This window comes from Haemaphysalis longicornis, unplaced genomic scaffold (assembly GCF_048455015.1).
Source record: "Haemaphysalis longicornis isolate Haplotype H1 unplaced genomic scaffold, Haemaphysalis longicornis Haplotype H1 scaffold_6, whole genome shotgun sequence".
Classification (NCBI taxonomy): domain Eukaryota; kingdom Metazoa; phylum Arthropoda; class Arachnida; order Ixodida; family Ixodidae; genus Haemaphysalis; species Haemaphysalis longicornis.
Window position 1 is genome coordinate 59,478,387 of NW_027526407.1, and position 23,773 is coordinate 59,502,159.

Consider the following 23,773-nt stretch of genomic DNA (forward strand, 5'->3'; position numbering starts at 1 on the left):
AAAGGTAGCGTTTCTCTAGCGGCCACGTGCCTGTATGTGGTCTCCACATTTTGTTTTCCCACCCTGAAATGCAAGCATTAACGTATCTATGCCGTACGCTCACTTAATTCCGTCGGGTCCGGATTACCCAGCAGGTGCTGTCGAACTAGTTAATCTAGCAGTGCGAAGGAAGGGCGCAACGGACGCGGAGCTGCGGGAAAACAGGACCAAACCAACCGTCGCTAAAGCAGACGACCAAGCCGGATCGCCGACGCGCCCGGCGGTGTGAGCAGTCACCTGTGTGCGGGGAAAGCTGGTTAATAGCGCCCTATCCCTGCGCCATCTACACTGTGCTCCGTTAGTAAAAAGCACCCTCCCTACCCCCAGCCGCGTCGGGAGTTTCTTGTCCCGCACCACAAAAGAACCGTTGGCAGGTAGAGGTAGAAAGCTTTGCTTTAAAATAAAAGAAGCTTACAACAAAATGGAGTAGATGTCGTTGCGGCAGCGAAGAAGCAGATCGACGGCAATCGTGGACTTAAACCTTCGTGATGGCCGTGAAGTTTGCGTACAGTTTCGCTACCTTCAAGTCTTACGTGTTCGTGTAAGCTTCCTTCATTTTTTTTAGGCAGGTGGGTAAAAAAATGGGCAAAGATAGAGAGCCTTTCGGGCAACGATAGATCAGCACGCAGGGGACAGACACAGGAGCAAAGGGTAGCCCAATCGGCTCGTATGCAGGGCCGCAGATACGTAATCGAAGGGTGCGGTGTCCAACAGAAGCATCGCCCCGTGGCGCGGTGCTGACAATAGGAGCTCGGCTGCCGAAATCGAAATAACTGACTTACATGCGAGTAAGAAAGGATGCTCTTGCGCGTCGCGTCGGTATCGGCAGCAGGCGGCGTGCCTCCAGAGTGCGCAGCGACGGTTTTCGCCAACCCCGCCTGAACGTTCTTCACCTCTTCAACCAAAGGAAACGCTCTGGGTTTATATGACACTGTCTTATGACGACGATATAGTCATAAAATCATTAAAAAAACCGTTAACTGCTAAACGCGCGAACCGGTAAAGATGACAGTGCGGGTGCCAGTTCACCCACAATTTCGTGCAAGGCGCTACTCTTGCACAAGCGCTAACAGTCTTTTTTTTAAAATGGCCCCCAAGAACCCTGCGCAGAAGTTCACGTTGGAACAACATTCAAATGTAGTACGCAATTTTCTGCCACGCGTGTTCCCAAGACGTCAACCAAACACCCTTTTTCAAAACGACGGCCGCAGAAACCCAGCGAATTGTGTAGCCTAAAGCAGAGAAGTACCTGACAGACACCTCCGCAGAAAACAAAGAAATTGCGCCACAGTTGGGCACGCGCCGGCGCCAGTGCGTCTGCAACGGCTATGACATCCGTCCTCTGGAATGCGCAGACCGGCGAATGTGCAGACCCAATTCTCTACACACCCCTACTCCAATTGGATTGGATTTCCAATCTAATCCAATCTAATCCAATTTAATCCAATCCAATCTAATCTAAATCCCAATCCAACTAAATAAATCCAATTCAATCCAAACCAATCCAATTCAATTGAAAGCTCCTCGCGTTTGCGCAACACGGCCCTTCAAGGTCCACGTGAAACTGCTCAACCTCGGCCAGTGTAGCTTACGCTAAAAAATTGCGGTTAGCAAATATGTTACTGGGTTTGCAGCAGGGTGCTTTTTAAGTGTCTAAGTGCGTTACCGCACTACATATTAAGGAGCCCTTCAGTGAGATATCTGAAAAAAGTTCCCTTTCAGTCGACGGGTGGGCACGAAAAACATACCTAAAGCCTTGACCAAAGTTGTCGTATATGTTTGTACCTCTGGGAAGTCGTGGTGGCGACATCCCACTTCGATACACTGTGTCAAGGTCATCAGTAAAAGGCTTTTGTGCCGAAAACTATAGCGCCTTTCAAATGATAAGGTCTCATAAAGCAATTCTACACTCATTTGAAAGAAGGCGTGTTACACAGATTAATGACTTCTACCTGCGTTTTCATTTCAGGATATCAACTACCACGCCTGCGGTTTTCCTTACGATGTATCCCGGAATCAGCCCTTTTGACCTTCGTTGAAATCGCGGTGATACTCAGGCGCCATGACACATCACGAAAAGGAAGGTCGCCACGTTCAAATCGTGCGACTTGAACGTGGAAGCCCCTGCAATCTCGACATCGCTGCACTCAGGAAAGTACTACTGGCTGACAACGTTAAGAACCTACCCGTGATGGTTGTGTCGGTGGCTGGCACCTTCCGCAAGGGAAAGTCTTTCTTGATGAATTTTTTTCTTCGGTACATGAGAAACCGGACACAGCAGAACTGGATGGCCGACACCAATGCTCCACTTCAAGGGTTTCCATGGCGTGGTGGCTCGCAGCCAGAAACCTCTGGCATTTTGATCTGGAGCGAGGTGTTTGTGGTGAGGGAATCCATTTGTATAAACTCCAAGTGCCCAACGTCAGAGTTCCGCGTTTTCAGGTTACAACGACTGAAGGAAGGAAGGTGGCCGTGGTGTTTATGGACACTCAGGGGATGTTCGACTGCACTTCTACGATAAAGGATGGCGCCACATTGTTTGCCTTCAGCATGATGGCAAGCTCGGTGCAGATCTACAACCTTTCTCAGAACATTGGCGAAGACCACCTTCAGCACCTGCAGCTTTTCACGCAGTACGGGAAACTGGCACTGGAGGTGGGTGCCTTCTTTCGCGTCCATGTATTAGCAAGGGGCATGACGTGCTCTATACTAACAGGACCATTGCAATTTTTGAGAATTTAAAGGCTTGCGGAGGGAACTACATCCTCCGTGTAGTCTTTTCAAAACCTTCGAGATCAATTGAGGAGTCTCTTTCGAAATGGGTAAAATCCACCCATTGAGAATTTGAGAACAGCGAAACGTTGTTACGGGACCTAAATGCGACGCTTTAAATGCCATTATGTGATATGTTTACTTGTCAGCTAAGAGAGAGAAAAACGTTTATTGACGCCACTGGCCTAAGGGGCCGCCACCACGGCTTGTGCTCGGGTGACCAGTGGGCGCTGGGAGTCTTCGTCCGAGCGGCCCAGGGCCTCCGTCTAGTGGTCAGGGGAAGTTATGGTGGGTGGGGGTGAGAGGGGCAGGCCCACATGTGGTGTTGCACTGTGGATTTAGCGCCACAATGCGGGCAGAGCGGAGATGGGTAGGCGGATGGGTAAATGTGATGAAGGAGGGCTCGGTTGGGGAGTGATTCCGTTTGGAGGAGGCGCCAAAGCCGTTCCTCCGAGGGGGTTAGGGATGAATGAGCCGGGGGCAGCGCGTTGCGGGAGAGGCGGTAGTAATCTGTAACCTCCCTGTAAGTGGTGAGGGAGTCCCTGGCGGAGTAAACTCCTTGACGGGAAGTGGTCTCGTCAGGCGCACGGGTGACGAGTGCTCGTGCCGCCTTATGAGCCCACTCCACGCCATCTAGTCCCCCCCAGCATCCTACGGAGGTCCTCCGGTACTTGTAAGCTAAGCGAAGTTTACGGCCACAAGAAATCAAAAAGTACATAGATAATAGGTTAGTGAATTGTTGAAATGATTATCTACATATTTCAATAATTACTTAAACGCGTGTAACAGTCCGAGCTGTCTGCCAGAAAAAAGGCTGCCATGTTGGTTATATGACGTCAAACCAAAAGCAAACTCCTGTCGGGAAAACGAATTTGGCTTATTTTGATCCGAACGACAGCAGGATCTGGATGATTTTCGATGCGAAATGCAATCTGCGCACACATTCGCCGGGGGTTATCGGACCTATTTTGTTGCAACCTGTCTTTTAGGGAAAAGTTGTCGAGGTTTTTTTGAACTACAGTTTTATCTGATTTAGTTTCGGTTTCTGAATTTGGCTCATTTCGAAGAAAACTTCTCATTTGCTGAGTACGCAGCGTTAAATGTAAAAACACTGTTAAAATGCGTACAAGGGATGTACTGTTCTTGGTAGCCGGATATAAAGAACGACAATATTATAAAGCAAAAATAAATTTCGGTTTATCTTCGCGGGTGGATGATTTCATAGCACATAACTGCGATGTTAGAAAAGAGTACAAAACGGAGATATGAGCAGCTAAATTTCTCCTCTGCATCTTCTTGGTAACTGATGTAGACGAAATAATGAGGCTCTTGAAGACGCTCGAGCCGAGAGGACAATCTCGACTCGCTACGATGACCGATGTCCGATGCTTGAAGCAGGTGAGAGATGAGGACTGCCTTTCTTGCTAGATATTAGGTTTATTTACACTATTTACATTACTCCAAGTAATTACATCAAGACAGAATGGCGGTTACATTTTCATTCTGCCCGCAGCAGCCTGTTCGGCCAAGATCTATACTGAACTAGATCCCTCTTGACCGACCCCTGACAAAACCCAACACTCCGGTTTTGATCCCAAAAACCACGCCTCCAAAGGGGGCGTTCAAGAAAGAGCGAAAACCCCTTTCAAAATAATTAATATGAAGCATTGATTGGATACAACAGCCAACAAATCTCACACATGTCCCCACCTGCGGTCACGTGACACAACACTCTCTCTCATGCACTCGTAGTACGTTTCCCACGCACGCTGTTGTAACCGACCAGCAAGTACAAGACATCTGCATCCTAAAGTCACTGACCGCGTGGAGTGGACACACCATTACGTTGAGCGGGCGGCATCTGCTCAAAAGCCAAGCCGAAGGCTTGGAGTGGTCTTCGCGCGTCTAACCTCTTCCCGCGTCCTCGCTTTGGCGCCTCGTCTGCGCGCGCGCCGGGACAATGAGGGAGTCGTTGCTAATCCCCTCCAAGACTAAGAGACGCCGCAGCCCGCCGTCTGACCCACGGGAAGAGGCGCTCCAAGCCCAGGCGACCATCTTCGAGGCAAACGACCCATCAACGAACAGAACCGACGCCGGCTTCGCAAATCCTCCAAAACTACGCCGCGCGCCTTTTCGACACCAAGAGACGGCACCCTTTCGCTTCCCGTTAGCTCGTCACCGAACGACCGCATACCAACAGAGGTACTCGGGCTACGCACCTCCGTCTTTTGCCACACAAAAACGAAAGAGCACAAAGCATGCACTCGGCGGCCTCCAGCCTCGCGTCTATGCGGCTGCATGAAAGGAACGCAGCATGATAGCTACAAGCGGAGGCGACGCCGATACATGAGCTACCGGAGGCTTTAATTAATTAAATGAGGAGCCCGAACTTAACATGAGCCAAAGGACATGCGGCTGCGAGCAGTTGTGAAAAAAGTTAAAGCAGTATCACTCAACCTGAAAGCTCTCGGAATTACAGAGCAGTGATTCACCAGTGTTTCCCTTGTTATTCTTGTGAGTACCTTGGGTTTTTATTGTTTTTTACAATATTTCGTACATTTATTTACGAACACCGCCTATATGACACTGTGATACAGGCGGCGTTTCCCATACTCCCCAGCCAAGAGTGCACCATCCTGTGCCGTCTTTTCGTGACTATAGTTTCAGTATTAGCATGATGTTGTTACCGAAATTAGAAATAGAGGACACCGCAACACCTAAAAAAGTCTATAATAAGACACTAGATTGAGTTTTGATTAGTTTGGAGTCATAATGCAATTCATGATTTCTTCTTTATTTCCTAATATTGTGTACTTATTTGCGGCCTTGCAACGGCAGCGTCAGTGGCAACGGCGCAGCTCAAAGATCACCCCCAACACTTTGCATATAAGTAACGTGTGGCTCTGTGACCCAATGGCATAGTCATTAGCCTCTGTTCTGGTGCGTGACGCCGTGACCACGGGACGAGCTACGACGACGAGAAGCCGGGCCCCTAAAACACTACGCACTTAATAGGGAGTTTTCGAATAGAGGGCCCTGACACTCTTGCGTCCCCAAGCGCCTTGGGGCCCCGTATTGCGCATGCGCAGAATCGAAGCCACCCTTGGGCTTTTGGGTTAGCGTTTAGCGCGCACGCTATTTTGCCGAAATAGCGAGCACCCCAAAGCTGCCCCAAGAGGAGCTTGCGTTTCTTGCGTCGCTCTCGCAGCCAGCGAGACTGCGCGTGACCATAGCTGAAGCGAAACCTGCGGCTCGTTTCCCGATCCCCCCGATCAACTGCGACGATCGCTGAGCTAACAACTTCCCCAACCCTGTTCTCTACAACCGATATTACCCAGACACGTATTCCGACAGATGCAAGTGGTGTGCAGATAAAGCCACCCTACAACACATCATATGGGCATGCCCACAGAAACCTCGTTCACCTAATAGAGCATTAAACATCAGGACTCAGGAGCAATGGGAGGCCGCCTTGCTCAGCGCTCACCGCGACTTACAACAACTACTCGTCCAGCTGGCGGAAGATGCCGCTAGGGCCCACGGGCTCATGGCCGCCATCTAACGGGGCAGGCTAGGTGACTTCCTTCCTGTCACCACCTTCCTTCTACCAGTTTGGGCTCAAATAAAGTTCCTTCTTTCTCTCTCTCTGAGCTGAATTTGTAGATTCCGTGCACCGTTCGCAAGAAATTTATACAGCAGGCAATCCTGAAGCGTTTGTGCCCTCGGAAACGGTCCAAACACAGCCCGGCAGCGGCTTCCCGCTCGGTTCATGCAGTAAGCGGCTCAAACCGGAGCAGACCACGGTAGCAACAGCTTGTCGCCACTCTTCCGATCAATCTGACTGCGAAAAAGAAGTTCCGCATGCGAGAAAGTAGATCTTAGTGTGGCGCAAAATTGTGATGCGGATTGTTATCATGGCTGATTTTAAAAGCGGCGATCAGATGTCTGCCGCGATGCTAAGCCTACGCAGACCAGCCGTGGAGGTTCGACGGTCCGACTTGGCCCCGCCCCGGTGCGCCGCGGTGCCAAGTCGGTGCCGTGAGCGGCCGAAGGATGACGCCACCTGCGCGGTAGAATCAGAACAGGCCACGGAAGATGTCTTAGTTGTTCGCAGTTGTGCAGATAGCAGCGATCAAATATTCGCCACGAGAATAAGCCTAATGTTTCCAACACCCGAGCCGACCAGAGCAACGTAAGCCGGTTGCGGGCTGGTGGGGACACCCCTCTTCTAAAACTATCTGCACGTGAGCGCGTTGCGTTTGGTTTCCCCTAACTTATTGGAAACCCCCCACGCCGGCTTCCCCTATTCTAAAACTGCCTGATATATTCTGGTGAGCCGGTACGGCATGCGGTGTGAGCTTTTATTTGATTAATTAAACATTTGTTTGAGTGTCTGTTTGTCGCTCACAGTTTACATGGGCGGAAAAAGTGCAACAAAGCTGCGTTTGAGCAGTTTTACTGATACATCCACCAGTTCTGTCCCTTCTCACAAATTCCACAATTGGTACAGACAGCAAGACAGTGACGCACAAACGTCAACCTCAGTACTGTTGGCTTCGAGGACATACCGTGGCGCCACCAACGAGGGACGTCACTTGTAGGACGTTGGTTTATGTTGTCGCTGCTAGAACACATTTCCTGTGATTATACAACCGCGTTTTTTGTTTTTTGTTTGCGGCCACCGTGTACCCACTTCTCGCGGTTTTGGTGCAAATTACAGAAAAACGTTCTCTACAAACCGAACTATCCGTGCAAGCAATCAGCGACGCGCTTTTTCCCCGGCGGCACCACCGCGTCGAGGTAGTTGCTACCATAACAATCGACAGCTTGTACGCAGCCAGCTAACACCAAGGAGGATGAAATTGATGCCGTCAAAAGTACGCTGTTAGTTCATTGTGTAATACTTGCGACGTTACATGTCCGAGACTCTGTGTGCAAAGCAAATAGACCTTGCAACAGCTACAGAAGCGTGCTGCTTAGTTGTGGTGTTGAATTTTTTTTGCGTAGTATTTGTCGGCAAAAGGCCACTTAATTCATGTGATTTTTAATATTTTTACGTAGTCTTTGTATACATTGGGCCAGCACTAACATCTGTGGCTCTTAAAACTACCGTCATTGGAAAGCTGCCCACGAAACTTGAACAATTATGTTTTTGAAAGGTTGATGTCGAACCACAAGGCGCAACTTCTCTTACATAATTGCTCGTGGTGCATGCCTATAGTGCCGCACATGCCCACGCGTTGTAATATATACATGTGGCAATAAAATGCATCCACTGTATGCAAAAACCTCTAGACAGTCTCTATCGATGGCGTTAATAAATTTTTAGAAATGTGGGTTTCACTTTTAAATGCGAAGCATCTCATCCTCGGGGCTGTGTCCCTCCCTCCCTCGTTGTCCGCCATCCGCACTCTACTGCGCATGCGTGTCTCTTCAGCCCCGTCAGCGCTTGGGCTGACGTAAGCGCAGTCCACTATAAAAAGAAAGTTAGGCGGCGCCCGGTTTCGATCCCACAACTCTCTGGTCACAACGGGAGGTACGTGGCGCTCTTCCCACCGCGCTACAAACTGAGACGGGAGCATGTGCTACGAACGCGCTTTATGTCCTTCACTCATTCAAACTACGTCAAGAAGCTACTGAAAGAACGAAGGCACGCGAAGCTGAACGTCAACGGAAACGACGAACTGAAAACTAATGGGAACTTCAGTCGACCCCATGGCTGCTTCGCATACTACTCAGGGCTCCCCTACGGGAAGATGGTGTAATTTTTTTAGTGAGTCACCATTGGCACTATTAGCATTATCAATGCAAATGTTTGCAGAAAATAGTACTGCTAATAGTGAGATGGCATGCTTCCAGCTCACTGCCTCGTTTCTGTTGTTGCAGGAAACCGGAGAAAAACCGTTTCAGAAGCTCATATTTCTAGTCCGAGACTGGCAATACCCATACGAATGGGCGTATGGGTTTACCGGTGGTAAAGGACTCGCGGAGAAGCGCCTGTCGGCTAACGAAGCGCAGGAACCGGAGCTGAAGGGCGTGCGTAAGGACATCTTCTCGAGCTTCGAGGAAATTTGGTGTTTCCTCATGCCGGAACCTGGGACAAAGGTATTCCCTACATGTTTGAATGACCCCAAAACAGCTGGGTTCCTCCGCAGGTCACGTCGGAGAAAACATTTGACGGGCGCCTTTCGGACATGGACAAGGATTTCCAAGAGTATCTAGGGGTGCTGGTGTCTTCCGTGCTACAACCAAATGAACTAGTAGTCAAGAAGATCAACGGCTGCGACATCACTTGCGAGGAGCTTTTTTACCACCTTGAGGTAGGTTCGCTGGGGATTTCTGCCCCTGTGTCTCTTAACCGTGTTCGTTCCAGATCTACGCTAAGCTTTTCAACAAGGGCGATCTTCCGGGCCCCAAATCTATGTTTGAGGTGAATTCCCAGCGTTTTATCTGTGGGCTTTTAAAGACACTGTGCTTTAATTTTCCAGGCAGCTGTCGAGGCAAATAACTCTATGGCTGTTGACAGAGCCATGGTCCACTACAGGGACACCATGAACGAAGTAAATAGTCGCAACCCTCCTCATGTATTTGCAATTCGCAAAGCTTTTTCGGTACTCGCAGGTGCTTCATCGAGGGAAGCCCTACCTTCTGAGCAGCCGTCTCGAATTGGAGCATTTTCGAGTCAAGAGCTCAGCGCTGGACCTGTTTGACAGAGTGTCAAAGTTCGGCGGGGTGGCCCGTTCCCAGCAGTACAAGAATAGACTTGAACATGTAAGGATCACAAAACAACATCTAGCTTGATATTTTTTCCAGTGCTGAAAAAACCATTCATTGGACGGGCTGCAGCCTGCGTATCTGCAGTGAGTAGAGAGCCTTACGGATAGCGCGGTTGTGATACCGCGGACGCTGACTTGGTGGGCTGGTGTAGGTTATTTCAATGGGCCTTGTGGAACACACTATTGCACGTATGCAGCGGCTTATTGGGAAGCCTGGCCTTGTAAAGATGACGTGTGCGTGGCGCATACTCAGTTTCATCGTATTTTCTCTGCTCATTGCGCTAAAACGCGGAAGGTGTGGTTTTTATTAACACATACTGCAGCAACAGAAATCATACAACAAAAGAAATTGAACCATTTCGGATGCTTATATAAAAAAAGCAAAAATGCAAACAATTTTGTGAAAATATTTTTCTCTACCGCTTACTGCAATTCTGAGTAATGGAAGGATATCTCTCTCGGGCGCACAAAATACGAATTCAACCCGTTGATCTTGAGAGGAAATTTCTTCTGGCGTGCGTCCTGTGGCCGGTTTCGCTGTGCCGAGCGTTGCCCTGCATTTCTTAGTCATAATTCATGCTCCTTAACTAGTTTTCTTACCACATGGCACATACCTTAAAAATGATAGGGAGTTATTAGCAAATGGCTTCAGTAGTATTATATCGGCTGCAAATGGTGGGAATGTTCTCCAGAAATTTTGTTGCCGATTTTTCGAGTGTCACTTTTTCGAAGCCGGTTTTACCTTACTGTCACCATTTTTTTGCAAAAAACAGTGTTCATAACAAGGTCCATAGACAACAAGATCTATGTTCTCACAGACGGATGACCCATCAACTAATTCCTTTAAAATATATTCATGCGAGTAATCGTACTGTCGAAGAACACGAAAAAACGACCGTCGGAGAGGCTGGTGGACTGGTTTTCTGACATACAGTAATTATAGGAGCATTACTGGCCGACCGACCGACTCACTCACCCACTCACTCACTCACTCACTCACCCACTCACTCACTCACTCACTCACTCACTCACTCACTCACTCACTCACTCACTCACTCACTCACTCACTCACTCACTCACTCACTTACGGTCTAACTGACTGATGATTCGTCAGCGACCAGACGAAGCGGTTTGACATAGACTTGACATCTGGGGAGTGCATTTCTGTTATACCGACGGGGATCATTGAAGATAGCATCTCAGAAATTACAACGCTAAGAAGAGTCAAAAGGAGGAATTGTGTTTTTAAAAATTTCTCAATATTTCGCCTTACCGTTGAGTTATCAAGCTGGGTTTTGGTGATATAAGATTGTTCTTTAGTCCGTCAGCGCTCACCCAATATGTGTACAAATCATATGTATATTTTTGTGTACCATATGTCGGCAATTTCCGTGCCCTGTGCAAGGAATTTTTTGTTATACAAAAGTAACTATTTCTTTTGCAATAACACTTACCCAGTGTTGCAGATATAGACTGATGGCTTGCAACTTTATGGTCTGGGTGTAACTCAATCTTGAAATATCTATAAATATGAGTTTTGTTGGGGCAAATTGTACGGTGCTAGGTGGTATTGATTAGAACTGTTGACAACGGGGTTTTAAACCGGAACTCAACCGAAGCGAAAACTCTAACGGGACCAGTATTTTTGCCGAAAGCGATCCCTAACCAGAACCGTTATTTTTGAGCACGCTGAACCCAAACCGAAACTGAACCGCAAAGAGGTAACCGCACTGTTACCAGTTCACGATGAAGCGGTTCGACTACCAGTTGTTTATAATGCGCGGTGAGTGCTATCCGGGGCTCCTCTCTTTCACGCACCACCAACTTCATAAGTTCTCACGCACTTTCCCCTTCAGGCATGTCACAACACTTTCAACGCTCTCCTCGTATTCACAACACCAGGAAAGGCATGCGCAACAATGTTGCAATTGTGCAGTAACTGGTAGCGCGAGCAGAGTGTAAGGCTGAGAAAACAATGTCATGCTCGCGGCCGCCTGGTGGCCAAATAAAGCATCTACTTCTCCCTTCCCTTGCTGCGACTGTGCAGGGACAATCAGGCCGCAATATTGCACCATTGAGCAACGGCGAAGGCCCACACCCAAAATGGGCAGACTTCGGTTGAGCATTTCATCATTTGTTTGAAAAGGTCGCATTCCTGGAAAGTGTGCAGTTGCCACCACTCTTAAAGGTAACAGTATCAAGCAATGCCACGACTTGGGCCACGAGCATAGCGCCACGGCTAGCGCCGCGGGGATGTTGCGGCAGTGCGCAATCATCGCCGCAGGTGGCGTTAGCAGCCTGTCGCCTGATATGGTCACGCAGTGCTTCGCGCTGCGCTGCTGGTGACGAACTTCGGAGCACTCTACAGGCTGCCGTGGTACATCTTACAGTGGCTGCGCCTGTATATGATTGACAACTGGGGTCCTCAAAAGCTACTCGGTGGGTGAGCCGTGCGCCGCTAACCACAAGAATGTAGATGATGTCGAGATTCCGACGACCGTTAAAGGTCCCCAGGTTTGTCAAAATTACGCTGCTGGCCTGCAATAAACGGTGTGCGCCTCATAGCACAGTAGTAGTTTCGGGGGATCAAACACACTAATAGTTTTCGAGAAGTGTCTTTCCAAGGGAAAACAAAAGAAGGAAAGGCCCACCACATGGTTTTAAATAATTCCTTTCGAAGTTTCCGCACACATAATTCGTGCTTTTTCGCTACTTTCAAAAGGTAGACATTGTTCTAGACATCTTTTTTCTTAGTTCGAACTTTCACATATCGAGACGTGTCATCACTGCAAAGGCATGGCACGCCGTTCTGCCGGGTAAAATAATAGTCACTTTTTTCAGGATGCGTAGACATGACCACTTCGTGTTTTAGCAGCAGCCCTGATGAAGCTTCAGCTTCATCCGTCTGCGTTCGCAGAAAAAAATATCAAGAAAAATCACCGAGCGCAGGTGAGTGTGAACCTCCTAAGGAGCGCCCGGCGTCGTCCACCTCGACAATCGAGAACACTCTGTCCAGTGTTCGCGGTGTCATATCTCGCGTGTTGTTCTCCTCAGCAGTTCACGTGAGCTCACGCATGAAGCGGGCGCAACAGAACAGCTCGTGCTACAGGCGCCGAATTCGCGACGATGGCGTACAAAACGATCCGGGTGTGCCAGTGACAGAGAACATTCAGCGGGAAATTTGAAAATTCATGTGAGGTGCACCAGCCGGTCTCCGACGTATGTAGAGGGGGCCGGCAACTCTGCTGTTTCTCCAGCCGCGCCCCACTAGCAGAAGCTGCGCCAATTTTCCAAAACGATCCATATAATGATAACACATATAACAGAGAAACGTGTTAGCGTATGGTACGCACTTTTTCCTTCTGCGAAGAACTGCATCCCCTGTCCTTGCAGGTACTAAGGCACTAAAGAAGTAGACGACACATGCAGAAAGGCAGGCCAGCCCCACACTATCCAATTTGCCCCGCGTTCACACTTGACCCTAGCTCTGCTGTTTTGTCTCTTTCACCATGCACGGCTTTGTTTTCCGAGGTACTCTTTCGCTGAGTTGTTTATATCGCTACTCTATTGCTATGGCTGTTCGTTCCGGAGGGGGAGTAAGAACGTCATCCCAATACAGTTCCATCTCATGATTCGCGCGTCAAATTGCACATTGACTTGGTAATTACATAATCTGTTATATAATTCCTCCGTGTTGCGGGCGGTACATGGGCGAATGCCGAACGGAGACGTATTTATTTGGATGCAGAAATCCGTGGTAGGTATCTCACAATTATTTACAGTGATCACAGCAATAGTGAGTAACTGAGAATTAACCGAAGCCAAATTTTAACAAAATGTTGGCTTATACCCTCGGGAACGTGGCCAAACACTAAAATTCACAGGTAGCATTTACATAGCTGCTGCACGATTGTTTTGGCATTCTACCACGGATGACAAAAGTACGCCGCTGGTATTTATACATTTCCTTCGCTAATGTACGTAGCTGACTCGCCGGTACGCTGGCCTAACCACCGGGATTTAACGTTCAGTGTGAAGGCCGACTCCACAAAGGGGATTGCGATTTCAACAAAGCGGAACCCGGACAAAGTTCACCCCGCGGTGATCAAACTTGTTGGTGGTCGAAAGTCCTATTTTCACTTAGGGACCTTAGGATCACCACGTGGTGGTGATCCTAAGGTCCCTAAGTGAAAATAAGGGCTAGTGGAAAAGTAGCCGATAAATCATTGCTACATTCGTTTTTCTTAATCTCTGGCCTGATTACTCACAGTGGTCTCAAAAATTTCGCGAATTTTAGTGGGAATAAGCAAGAATTTGAGTTAACCAGAATTGTACTTTGTTGTTTAGAGTACCTTTAAGCTACATTACATGTTTTCGCACTTTGCCAATAATTTAGCTTACCGAACACGTTCGCGAATTGATTCCAGCTTGGTAACCGGTTCCCGAACCGGTTCAATACGGGATTTAGCCGAACATGAACTACACCGAAACGAAAGGAACTCACCCGAAACAGAACCGTAAGGGAACCGTAATTTTTTTCGTTCTACAAATTGATTTTTATGGGGTGCCCCTCTATTGCAATAAAAAAGAAGGCAATGTGAACAAAAAAGAAATGAAGAATAAATATACCGTATTTTATTACTGTTCAACATCGCTCCAGGCTGTCCAATTTATGTCTCCCATGGGCCACCATGTCCTCAACGCGGTGCAAAAAATAGTACTCATTGTGGGCGAGCACTTTTCGCCCCATACGCAAGATGACGAAAATTTTCTGTTGTATGTCGTCTCCAGCATGGATAGTAGATATGGAAAGTTAGTAATCTACGTTGTTGGGCTAGTTGGTCGATCATACTTAAGGAATGTATAGCGGAACGAAAAGACAAAGGACGGGAGCGATGCATAAGGTCAAAGGAATAGTTGAGCTAGTTGGTCGATCATACTTAAGGGATGTATAGCGCAACGAAAAGACAAAGGACGGAAGCGATGCATAAGGTCAAAGGAATAGTTGAGCTAGTTGGTCGATCATACTTAAGGAATATATAGCGCAACGAAAAGACAAAGGACGGAAGCGATGCATAAGGTCAAAGGAATAGTTGAGCTAGTTGGTCGATCATACTTAAGGGATGTATAGCACAACGAAAAGACGAAGGACGGAAGCGATGCATAAGGACAAAGGAATAGTTGGGCTAGTTGGTCGATCATATTTAAGGGATGTATAGCTCAACGAAAAGACGAAGGACGGAAAGGGTGCACAAGGACAGCGCTCTGTCCTTGTGAATTCGTTCCGTCCTCCGTCTTTTCGTTGCGCTATGCATCCCTTAAGTATTGAAAGGCAAGACGTCGCGAGTCATAAACAGCACCTGATATCCAGGCCCCACCACGCTGCAGGCTGCGTGTTTATAATGTCGACGGGAATCCTGAAGCCGAGATACTAATAAGCAGAGTTAACTTTCCTCAACCTCAGGTTTCGTTTTAATTCAGGGCGGTCTAGCCTTGCTATGTTGAGCAATCAACGCGCGGCTAGATCGTGGCCGGAAGCTGCGATCTGAGTGTGAAGAAGTGTGCCTCTTGCCATTCGCGCAAGATGTACGCTGCACCAAATACGGATCTGAAAGGACTTTTGTGTACTGAGCCATGACATCGGGGTCTACTGTAGATTCCAGCTCATGGTGAAACACTGTTGGAAGTAGTACGTAGTACAGCAGTTCAATTATGACCCGAGATACGCGTACATACTGCTGGAGCCCCGACTACGGTACAACGTAAGACGGCGATAACATACCTACCATGACAGTTTCGGTGGCGGAAGAATGGCTTGGCCTGTCGTAGGCGAATGAGGATAACACCACAACCTGTGGCTGGATAGCTCGGCGCTTCCTGCTGTGCCGCCAACTTAAAATAGAACCTTGAAACCTTCACCAATATACAAACGGTTATTTACGTTACTAAGCAGTTATTTAAAAAAAAAACACCTATCTTCCTTTTTCTCATCAGGTTAATTTGCTCACGTTCCCAACGGAAACAGTATACTAATGAGTTTCCCATCGTTATCAGCGGTCAACGTGAGCCCAGTTTCAGGTTACACAGTAAACGGTAACATAAACACTATAAGGGTGGGCTAGGATTTGTACGTAAGCATTCGGGTACCGGTAGACTACGTTACAATTGAAAGCGTAAGGTTGGGCCCAGCGGGAAGACAGCGCCTATCAACGTTCGCTTCGTCAAGCAAGCAGCCCACGAACCGAAATCGTACCTTGCTACTCGCGCCAGTACTACTTCTAAGTCTAGCATGGTCAACTTTACTATGTAGGCACTAGTACCTGTCTCTAACGCTCGTTATCAAGTCGAAGGCATAACGCGTTCCAGGGGTCCGCGTTTATCCAGGTAAAGCCACCTAGACGTCGCCGCTTTGAGGAAATGTGCTGGTCTGTATCGAATTCCTCCGGTCCTGGCTTCGATTCCTATTCAGACCGAAATTTAGTCAATTTTATGTTCAATCCTCCTTGCTTTACTTTGGTTCCTTTCCTCACTACCACCTGTGTGGCAGGGACACAGGGTTTTCTAACTACAGGAAATTTAAACAGGAGACCAAGTTACTGGACCAGAGATGGGTTGTCGGAACTGCCAACAGCTCTGCTACAGTTAAGAGTGGCAGTGCTGTGGGCTCAGAAACGGAACAACGGAAACCATCTCAGGGCGGCTTCGACACGAGGACCGGGAGAGCCTCATCTGTTTTTTTTTATTTTTTGTACTTCTTCTGGGTGTACCCCAAGAGTGATGGATGGTACTAGAAGAGCGTCCTCCTACGGCCAGAGTTTACCGGGGGCTTTTTAATGCGAACGGATTGTCTGGCTCACTGAGGGAAAACGCCGCAGTTCCAGAAACTCACGTAATACAATATTTTCAATACATGCATCGCATTCCATCGCGCGTGCCTTTAAATTGAAAGGCAAAAGAATGTAGCCGGCCGCCAATCTGGCAGCGGCTGGGACGCGTTCCTTGGCGTGTTCCTCAAAATAAAACGGTAAGAAAATATGAAATGCAACCAAAGAAACTGATCAGCACTACAAGGCAATCCGAGCGCATCCGCAGAGCATTGTAGTTGCAGGAGCAGCTGTTCCGCCACCGCTCTCCTTCTGCCGAGGTCGGCACTGCAGCCCGTCCTCTCCTTCCGCACGACGGCGCAACAGTTATCACCCATCTAGAAGCCTCTCAGCAGCCCAGATGACCGGCAGCGTTCAATTAAAAATTCTGCAGAAATTCAGAGAATTATTCACTAATGCGTAGCATTCTTATGCCGCCTGTCTTGAGTGTGAGTTTTTTTTTTCCAGCGAAATTTTTTTTATTTATTTTCTGTCCGACCAATTATCTCCAATTACGCTATTATAACGATTACAGGTGTAACTTTCGCGAAAGCTTCAATATTTTGGAAATGTCATGCGTTACACGTTTGGCGCTTTTCCGTAACTATTTTATATCTTTCTTATTTTTCAGTTTTTCGAAATTTCGTCCTATTTACGTTACTACAACGACTACATTTGGAACTTTCGCGAAATGTGCATTTTTGTGGAAAGCAATGCAGGGCGTTACACACTCCTGGCTGGGGTGGGGGGGAGGGGGGGTAATCCGCGAAGAATGCTACGCATTAGAAATGAGCCGTGTTCACAGTGACATTAAAAATGTTTTCCAGTTCAAAACTCTTAAGGAGTGGTTACGCTTTCTGTATTCCCATTTTCTTCCTTAATATGGCTTCATTTTTGGGCTTATTCTGTTTATTCTGTTTTTGAAGAAACCAACGACTGTTTTTAACGCGAAAGTGTTTAATGCCGGGGTCATAGCCACACCGACGTCATATCCGTCACAGAAATGACATCACCAGGAACAGTTCCGTTGGCGTGGCGGCGCTAGGATTCCAGCCAACGATCAATCCGGCCGCTACGGGAGGTGTCGAAAGCTCTGCCAACTCAGACATGAAGTCGTGCGCGTATAGCTGTACTAACGCGCCTTATGTCCTTCCCTCTACCTTCTCCATTCAGATGGTGCTGCCGTCTAGGAGAGGCGAAGTGAAGTAGTGCGTCATGACGCTAATGAGCGCCGATAGTTAGTGCCTCGATAGGGCAGGGTATAGCAGCGGAAGCTGCTCTGTGTTTATCTATACGCCGCCTATGTGAACGCCGCTCAGCTTGCAGAACGCCGCCGCCGCGTTCCACAAGCTGAGCTCGTCACAAGGCAAGCGTCTGGCGTACAGGCCACGGAGCAGGACCAATGTGGTCGCGCCTTGGCCGAAGCGACCCGCCAGCAGGACGTCGCTCGCCAAGCACGCCCACAAGACTTTTGCCGACCCGCAATTCATGCTCCTTTCGCTGTAGCGGACCATGACTTCAGCAAACGATTCGCACACAACCCGTTCGGTTTCGTTCGCATGGTTTGTAAGTGCCTGGGATTTGAATCCGATTTACGCAATGCCCCGCGGCGTGTAATCCAGTTTCTAATGTTGATGCGTTGACGGTGCCATACCGACGAAATATGCATAGCGATGTGCAAGTTCATATCGATGCACAATAAACATTCAAATGCACCTGTGAAGGCCCATTTCACTTTCGTGTTTTACCGATTCCTATGAAAGAAGGATCAACCACATTTTTTGGTAATAAGAATAGTACTACCATCGGTAATTAGACAGTATTTCTGTGAACTGGGTGAACGACTTTTATCTGCAAGAAATTGTAGATATATCATTATGACACGCTGGGAAACCTGTTTGCCTATTCATGCGAATGCTCACTTACTCGGTGGAGGCCAGCGTGTTTTGCCACCAACATGAACCCCGCTCGTTTCAGGTTGCTTGAGTATGTAAGCGAACCCAAAAACGTTGATTGATTGTGGGGTTTAACGCGCCGACGCAACGCAGGCGATGAGGCGCGCCGTAGTGGAGGGCTCCGGATTAATTTTGACCACCTGGGGATCTTTATCGTGCGCCGAAATCTCGTACACACGGGCGTTTTTGCTTTTCGCCTCCATCAGAAAAGCGGCCGCCGCGGCCGGGAATCGAACCCGCGACCTCGTGCTCCGCAGCGCAACGCCTTAGCCACTGAGCTACCGCGGCGGGTGAACCCAAAAACAACGCTACAGATAGACACCAACGAAATGCTGGGTTCGTCTAAAAGGTGCGCTTTAGTTAAAACCTTGAGTGCAGTCACGCGAGGGTAATGCGCAATTTTCAGTGACAGAAGTCGTTACGACGCAGTACATGGGCGCCGCGGTGGCTCAATGGCTAAGGCATTGTGCTGCTGAGCCCAAAGGGGCGGGTGCGTTCTTGGCTGCCGTGGCAGCATTTTATATGGAGGGGAAAAGTGAAAATGCCCGTGTGTCCAGATTTCGGCGCCATTTAAAGATCCCAACGTGGTCAAGATTAATCCGGAGCCCTGCAATATGGCGCCCCTCATAGCTAAGGTGTAGCTGCGATGCGTTAAACCCCATAATGAATTATTGAAACCACGTGGGAGATCCAGGGCGTGATCCTACAAAGGAGTTTTAGGCGTTGAACGTATAACTTCTTTGTCCTCATCGCGTCCCCAAGGCAGGGTTTGAAACATCGAAACGCTATCGACGACGACGATGAGACATCTGCTCTTGCAGGACCAATTCCTGTATACGTGCAGTACTTGTGGGTGGCCGTGATTGAACGTCGCAAAAACAGCTGGTGTATTCCCTCACACTGCTGTCATCATTGCAATTGGAGCAGGAATATTGGTTCCAGTCTAAACCACTGACTTTACCGACAAGATACAACAGTGAGTGAGTGAAACAGTTTATTAAAGACGAGAGGCCATAAGGCCCTGCGGGGAAGTGAGGAATCGAATGAGGAGGAGAAAGCGAAAGGTCACAATTCACACAATGCACACAGTTCTAGTCTTGGGGTCCAATTCACAGAAGGCACAGTTCACTAAGACATGAGTGGCAATGTCGCTGTTGACATCGACCGTGGATAAGTGAGGTCAGTCCGAGAGAGTCTGTGAGACCGCTACACCAATTTGTAAAGACAGTTCTCAAGGGCGTAGTGCGTTATTCGGGTTCACGGACACGACTAACGTGCTCCAGTTCAGTCACGGGTGCAGGACCTACTGTTAGCAGCTGATAGCGGTTACGGGCGAATACAGGACAGAGCCAGAATAAGTGGAAGAGATTTGGTATGGCATCACTATTACAGTGGGGGCATCGGTGCAATTGAGAGCCTGCTGGGGCTGACCACTTATGTATAATGTGTGGTGTATACGCTGCATTGAGATGCAACTGCATCCTGTTGAGATTGCAGCGGCGCGTGCATTCTAGGTTGCAGTAGTAATTACCGCTGAGTCATAAAGCGCGGAAAAATCGGCGCAATTCACATAACCAGGGCGTCAGCATGGATGAATGAACGTATAAGTACAGTGATGCATTCTAGACGTCATTCCAAAAGTGGGGCATACAGAATAGCGAAAAAAATTGCATAGTAAGAGCGGGATACTTACGACCTCTTGGCGATAACTGTAAACAAAATTCAAATAACTGTGCACGAAACTCAGAAAATCAGTGAAAAATCTCGCTTAAAGCAGCGGTTTCAGTGTTATTTATGTGAAGTAGTGCACCGAGTAAACAATTAGCTGTGGCGAACGTGACTAATTTGGCTACTACATTGTGTTTTTTTTTTTCGCAGATGATCGCCCAGGAGTTCAAGAGCTTTGCTAAGCGCAATGAAGGTCAGCGGATTAAGGCAGAGGAAGAAAAGATCAAGGCCAAAGCCCTAAAAAAGGCGAAGAAAATAGCTGATAGAGCAAAAGCTAGGGCCCAGGGGATGCAGATAGGCGGCATGGCTAGCGGAATTGCGCTAACTGCCGCATTTTTCACGCCGCTGGGGTCACTCTTTGCCGGTGCCTTGGCGGCGTCATACGGAATATTTACGCTCTACGTAGTCGGTGAAGCCATCTCCAACGCCGTGGTGAGTGCTCTCAGCCCATTTGCCTATGCCTATGTCTTCCTTGAAGTGGCTCCGGTTCTCTTCCTGGGCAGCTGATACAAGATAATGTTAATGGCGGGAAGCGGGCCTCGCAACAGCTAATATAAATGCGCAGTTTGTTGCGTGGCGAGCACTAAGCACGCTCTTGCAATGTTTTCTGCAGCCCTTTGCTCCGCAGATGGTTTGTAAAGTTCATCTTATACCTCCATTATTTCGAAGAAGGTGCACTGACTCGTATAAATTAGGCACCCACATGAGTCCCTGTGGTTTTACCGAAAAATATACCTTTTTGTTCTATCCTACGATGGAAGAGTGGAACAACGCCACGCCTCAAGAAAAAAATGGCACACACCTCGAGAAACTTTCAGAAGAAGTCGTGAATTTCTTTTTGACGCTGAAGGGGCCTATCGTCAAAGTAATCACGCGGGTATGGTGGCCATGTAGAATCAAAATGCCCAACAATCCTATTACCAGGACCATCTGGGAACTGATTTTGTTGACTTTAAACCCTTTTTGAATGCACGAAGGAAACACATCGTTGCTTGGCCCTCAACTTTCTTGCCATACGCTGCAATTTCTGGTTCTGAGCCCTAGTTTTCTTTTTCAGTGCTATGTAGAACACAATGTTTACACAGTGCTCATGTACACAGTTCATGATGGTCGCAATGATTCCTTCTCGAAAACACGAGTTTAAAGTAAATGGCTTTGCTGTAAAGAAAAAGCGAGTGCCAAGGAAGTTGAGAAACTTCACAAAAATAAGAGAGGTACAATGTTTTCTTTTCTTTTCATCTCGTGCTTCAGCGGCTATTATTTATGTTCTAGCGGGTGACACCGGCATGAGAAATACCATGGTGTGCGTGCGGGCCCCTTTGAAGTTAAGCGTCATGTTAGCGACTGAATTATGGTCACCCCGCTCATATCAAATTTGTGGTACTTTGCTCCCGTGAAAAGCCGTTACGTACACTTTCGAATTTTTTAATCAGTGCTCCCTATCGATGACACACCCAATTCTCTCGCAGAATCGAGACGTCAGCTCCGATGAGGACTCGGATGAAGACTAGAGCACCCACTCATGGCATCATACTTCTGACACCAGATATACGGAGCCTACTCCAGCAGCTGTTTTAATTTGTTCTGTAATGATCCATGCCGGAGTGCTTAACGTTGATTTCCTCCGATACGTTTCTGCCTCTGCCAATATCAGAACTGAATGACAAAACAACGGAAGGCTCAGTTGCAATCACACAGTCTTGTATCTAGCATCTTGGGGCGCGGGCGAAAGCTTTATAAGCGATCAATAAAGATTTCCTCTGCTGCGTGTGACACTGCCGCTATAAAAGTTGCGGCCTTGCTGCGTCCGCTTCGGGACCCAAGTTAAAAGGGTAAGCCTGTTTCTACACTTTTTTTTAAATAATAAGACGCCCGTTTCTCACGCAATTGAGAGAATCCTAAGTTTAGATCAATGTTCAAGGTTATAAAAGCCATATATTCTATCGCCGCCAAAATGGGGAAAAACTTCATCTACGAAATACAAGGCTTGTAGATACCTTGTATATACACTGATGGAACTTTTTGGGTCTGAGACAAAGGCAAAAAACAGCCGTTAGCCCTGTGCTGCAATGTATATAACGATACTAGAGTTGTTTTTTTCTCGCTTGTAGCTAATAATGTCAATAAAATTTACGAAAGACAAATGACTATTTACACTGCACACAATATTTTTAATGGCGCTGAAAGCTAGCCATTATCCAATAACACTAAAGAAAACAATGTTACAGAAATGTGTCACAATGGAGATAACCGCCAGAAAACTGAAAAGATAGCAAACAGCGTGATTATTCTGGGGTACTGGCCACACTAGGCCTTTATACATGGTGCTGCAGTCTGTTGCAACCTCCGAAATCAGTTTAAAAGTGTTCTAATTTATCAAAGTTTATAAAAGTAGCCTATATTGTAATCGGCGCTTGCAATTTATGAACCCATATGATTTGCAAGACGCAGGCTAGATGTCACGTGCCTTTGAAGAGCCTGGAGCCCCGGTAGACAGGCCTTTTTCGCGCTTCATCTTTCACGCATCCGCCAACAGGTGCCGATCATAATCTATTCACAAAATTCAAAACGACATCATATCATTTGCCGCAAAGTTAGCTGGCTTTATACAACGCGGCCGGAAACTGCTCTTTTAACAACGAACGTTTTTAATAAATCGTAAATGTTTGTGTCCACAGTAAGAAAAAGCAAAAAATTGCAGAGCGTGCTCACGTGATCGCGGGCCTCGCGGCAAGCCCCCGGTGGCTAAAAAAGCCGTTCCGCTCAACGTGAAAGCTGTCGGTAGTGCAGAGCAGTGATTCGCCATAATGGTCGGTGGCGCAGTTATCCGCCCACTGCTGCCGCCCATCGCCCTTTTCGCCGCCCTGTCTAACTCCTATCTTGACGAATGATACACCAATTTCCCGCCTTCGCAGTGCTCGCGCGCCCCCTGCCTGAAACTGCGGCAGCGGGAGTTCTGTTCCTTTTGTGCTTGCTCTAATTCGTATGCTGCAGCTGTTTTTCATCATTTCGAGCGCATAATTTTTCTTTTCGCGCGGCTGGAGCCTTTCTCCGTCATTTCGAATGCGCCATTTTTTTCCTGGGCTGCTGGAGCCATTCGGCATCATTTCGAACACACCATTTTTTTCTTGCGACGGCGCTTTTTTTCGCTTACAATCGTAAAAACCAACCCAAAGAGCGTTCCTAACTAACTGAATACGGGGGCTGCCGGTTATAAACACAGATTTTGCCTGAAATATACCTGCAGTTATTTTTTTAGCTAAACTACAGGGAGATGTATGACAAGCACCAACGGTTCACGAGGTTCGAACGGTTATGACTACTTAAACCGCGTGGTTTTCGAAGCCTCGGCTGGACTCCCTGACCACGGTACGCCAGTCTCTACTTGGGTCCATTATCTGGCTGCGCCGCCTGATTCCGGCAGTCGCTTGACATCGACCGTGAGTGAGTTACGATGACAAGGCGAGCCCATAAAGGGCTCTTCAACTAAAGCGCTAGTGAGCGCTTGCCTACCGACGACTGCCAAGCGTTCCCTGCGCATGTTTTTCAAACCAATCATACCCACTTAGGGAGATTGGCCAAGACAGGCGAAATAAAGTCCAGCGTTCGCCGTACTCCTGCAACGCTTGCTCGAAACGAG

General features: G+C 47.9%; 1 protein-coding gene across 1 annotated transcript in view; it reads left to right on the forward strand.

The window, feature by feature from the left end:
- Positions 1 to 20,764, forward strand: part of LOC144142768 (atlastin-2-like) — a 36,846-nt gene extending 16,082 nt beyond the window's left edge. The window contains exons 2-9 of the mRNA XM_077674473.1: positions 2,009 to 2,422; positions 2,482 to 2,694; positions 8,698 to 8,916; positions 8,967 to 9,131; positions 9,185 to 9,241; positions 9,300 to 9,371; positions 9,433 to 9,582; positions 20,284 to 20,764. Coding sequence (XP_077530599.1) covers positions 2,102 to 2,422; positions 2,482 to 2,694; positions 8,698 to 8,916; positions 8,967 to 9,131; positions 9,185 to 9,241; positions 9,300 to 9,371; positions 9,433 to 9,582; positions 20,284 to 20,640 — 1,554 coding nt within the window. The 5' untranslated portion in view covers positions 2,009 to 2,101 and the 3' untranslated portion in view covers positions 20,641 to 20,764. The remainder of the gene's footprint in view (positions 1 to 2,008; positions 2,423 to 2,481; positions 2,695 to 8,697; positions 8,917 to 8,966; positions 9,132 to 9,184; positions 9,242 to 9,299; positions 9,372 to 9,432; positions 9,583 to 20,283) is intronic.
- The last annotated feature ends 3,009 nt before the right edge of the window (positions 20,765 to 23,773 follow it).